This window comes from Macrotis lagotis, chromosome 3 (assembly GCF_037893015.1).
Source record: "Macrotis lagotis isolate mMagLag1 chromosome 3, bilby.v1.9.chrom.fasta, whole genome shotgun sequence".
Taxonomy (NCBI): domain Eukaryota; kingdom Metazoa; phylum Chordata; class Mammalia; order Peramelemorphia; family Peramelidae; genus Macrotis; species Macrotis lagotis.
Window position 1 is genome coordinate 289000343 of NC_133660.1, and position 1846 is coordinate 289002188.

The 1846-nt window shown below is 35.3% G+C and overlaps 1 protein-coding gene across 1 annotated transcript; it reads right to left on the reverse strand.

The window, feature by feature from the left end:
• Positions 1-240: 240 nt before the first annotated feature.
• On the reverse strand, positions 241-1206 carry LOC141519430 (olfactory receptor 14I1-like). Its single transcript, XM_074231671.1, has one exon. The coding sequence runs from the start codon at positions 1204-1206 to the stop codon at positions 241-243; it is 966 nt and encodes a 321-aa protein (XP_074087772.1).
• Positions 1207-1846: the final 640 nt, after the last annotated feature.

Below are 1846 nucleotides of genomic sequence, written 5' to 3' on the forward strand. Positions count from 1 at the left end.
ACTGCATTCTATATACTGTATCTGCTCCAGGATAAAATGAATTTTTAAATAAAGACATAAATTTTGGGGGTGCCATGAAATGTATGTAATACATTTATAATGAATGATTCATTTGATGAAAGGAAACATTTTGTCAAAGCTTGGTGCTTTATTTTTTTATTTGTAGACAAAACATTAATGATTAACTTCAATTAATTACTTGGATTACTTTTACATGCACTTTTTCATTCATACATTCTATCACTTTTTAAGTTTTTCAATGATGGACATTCCTTTCTTGGGAAAAAAGGTAGATTTGAATATCCTACTCAGTGCAACCTTAATTTTCATGTTACTCAGACTATAAATAATAGGGTTCATAAATGGAGGCAATATTGTATAGGTCATTGAAATAAGAAGATTCTGGACTGGAGAAGCATCCACTATAGGACAGAAGGCTGTGACTATGATTCCTAAAAGAAATAAAATCAGGATAATCAGTTGTGGTGAACAAGTAGTCAAAGCTTTGTGACGTCCTTCCTCAGTGGGCATTTTAAATACAGTTGAAAATATATAAGTATAGGATATAATCAAAAGCCCAAAGCAGAATAACAGTAAAGTTGAGCTGGTGGTAAGGACTATATACTCACTCTCACGAACCTCAGAGGATGATATCTTTAAGATATAAGGGATATCACAAAAAAACTGATGGATCACATTGGATCCTGAGAAAGGCAAGCGGAACATGGTCCCTGTATGGAGAGCCGAATAGATAAACCCACTGACCCATGAACCAATTGCCGCCCAAAGACAGTGAAGTGGTGTCATGGTGACCCCATAGTGCAAAGGGTAGCAGATGGCCACATAGCGGTCATAGGACATAGCCACAAGTAAAGCAAATTCTGTTGCAGCAAAGAAGATAATGAAGAAAATCTGAACAGCACAGCCAAGAACAGAAATGGACTTATTGCCTGTCAGGGAATTCACAATGAATTTGGGAACAGTGACAGAGATGCAGCCAAGATCCAACAGAGATAAGTTGCTCAGAAAAAAATACATTGGAGAATGAAGGTGGGGGTCAGTGACAATGGCAGTGATAGTGAGGAGATTTCCCATCAGGGATGCAATATATATCAGCAAGAAAAAAGCAGCATGTAAGACTTGCAGGTCTCTATTACTGGAAAACTCCATAAGCAAGAATTCCCTGATGATGGTAAAATTGTCCATGTTTTCTAGGATACTGGATTTCTTCTTGAAACAATATGGATATAGAAGATATCAAATTCTAAAAGGAGAGCAGAAAGGCAGTTTATTCCAGAAAAATGCCATGGTCTTTATTTTTACTCACCATATTAGATAGGGAATCAGATCATTTACAAAAGACATAAAATGATTTATGCAAACTTGGTGTCTTGTTTTATGCATTCTTTCACAATAATCTTTCATGAGATCTGTGATTTTATTAAAGGTGGGCTTTCTTAGAAAAAAAAAATCTCTTTTGTAGCTTCATTGATGTCAACTACTACTAGTCCAAGACAACTCAATCATTGAGGCCTTAAATCATTTGACAAGGGGCACAAAAAGTGTTTCTGTCACATTGGGGATTTAATTCCCTACAAGCACATGCTGGTTGTTAAATAACAATAGTGACAATGTTAATTAAAATGATAATAATTTTACCAATTATTTTATTTGCAGAAAACCTATTCATAATAAGTTTGACTTTTCAAAACATTTTCTCCCAAGCACACTTTCAGAGAGTACTTACCTATTAGCCTGAAAGAGGGGCAGAGCAGATTTTATTCCACTTGGTAACAATTTGTATCGTTTATCCCAATATGGTGCTCTGAAATTTCTGAAGGTAGAG

Bases quoted from the DNA above. Each gene is read 5' to 3' on its own strand.
- LOC141519430 (XM_074231671.1), bottom strand. From the start codon at position 1,206: ATGGACAATTTTACCATCATCAGGGAATTCTTGCTTATGGAGTTTTCC.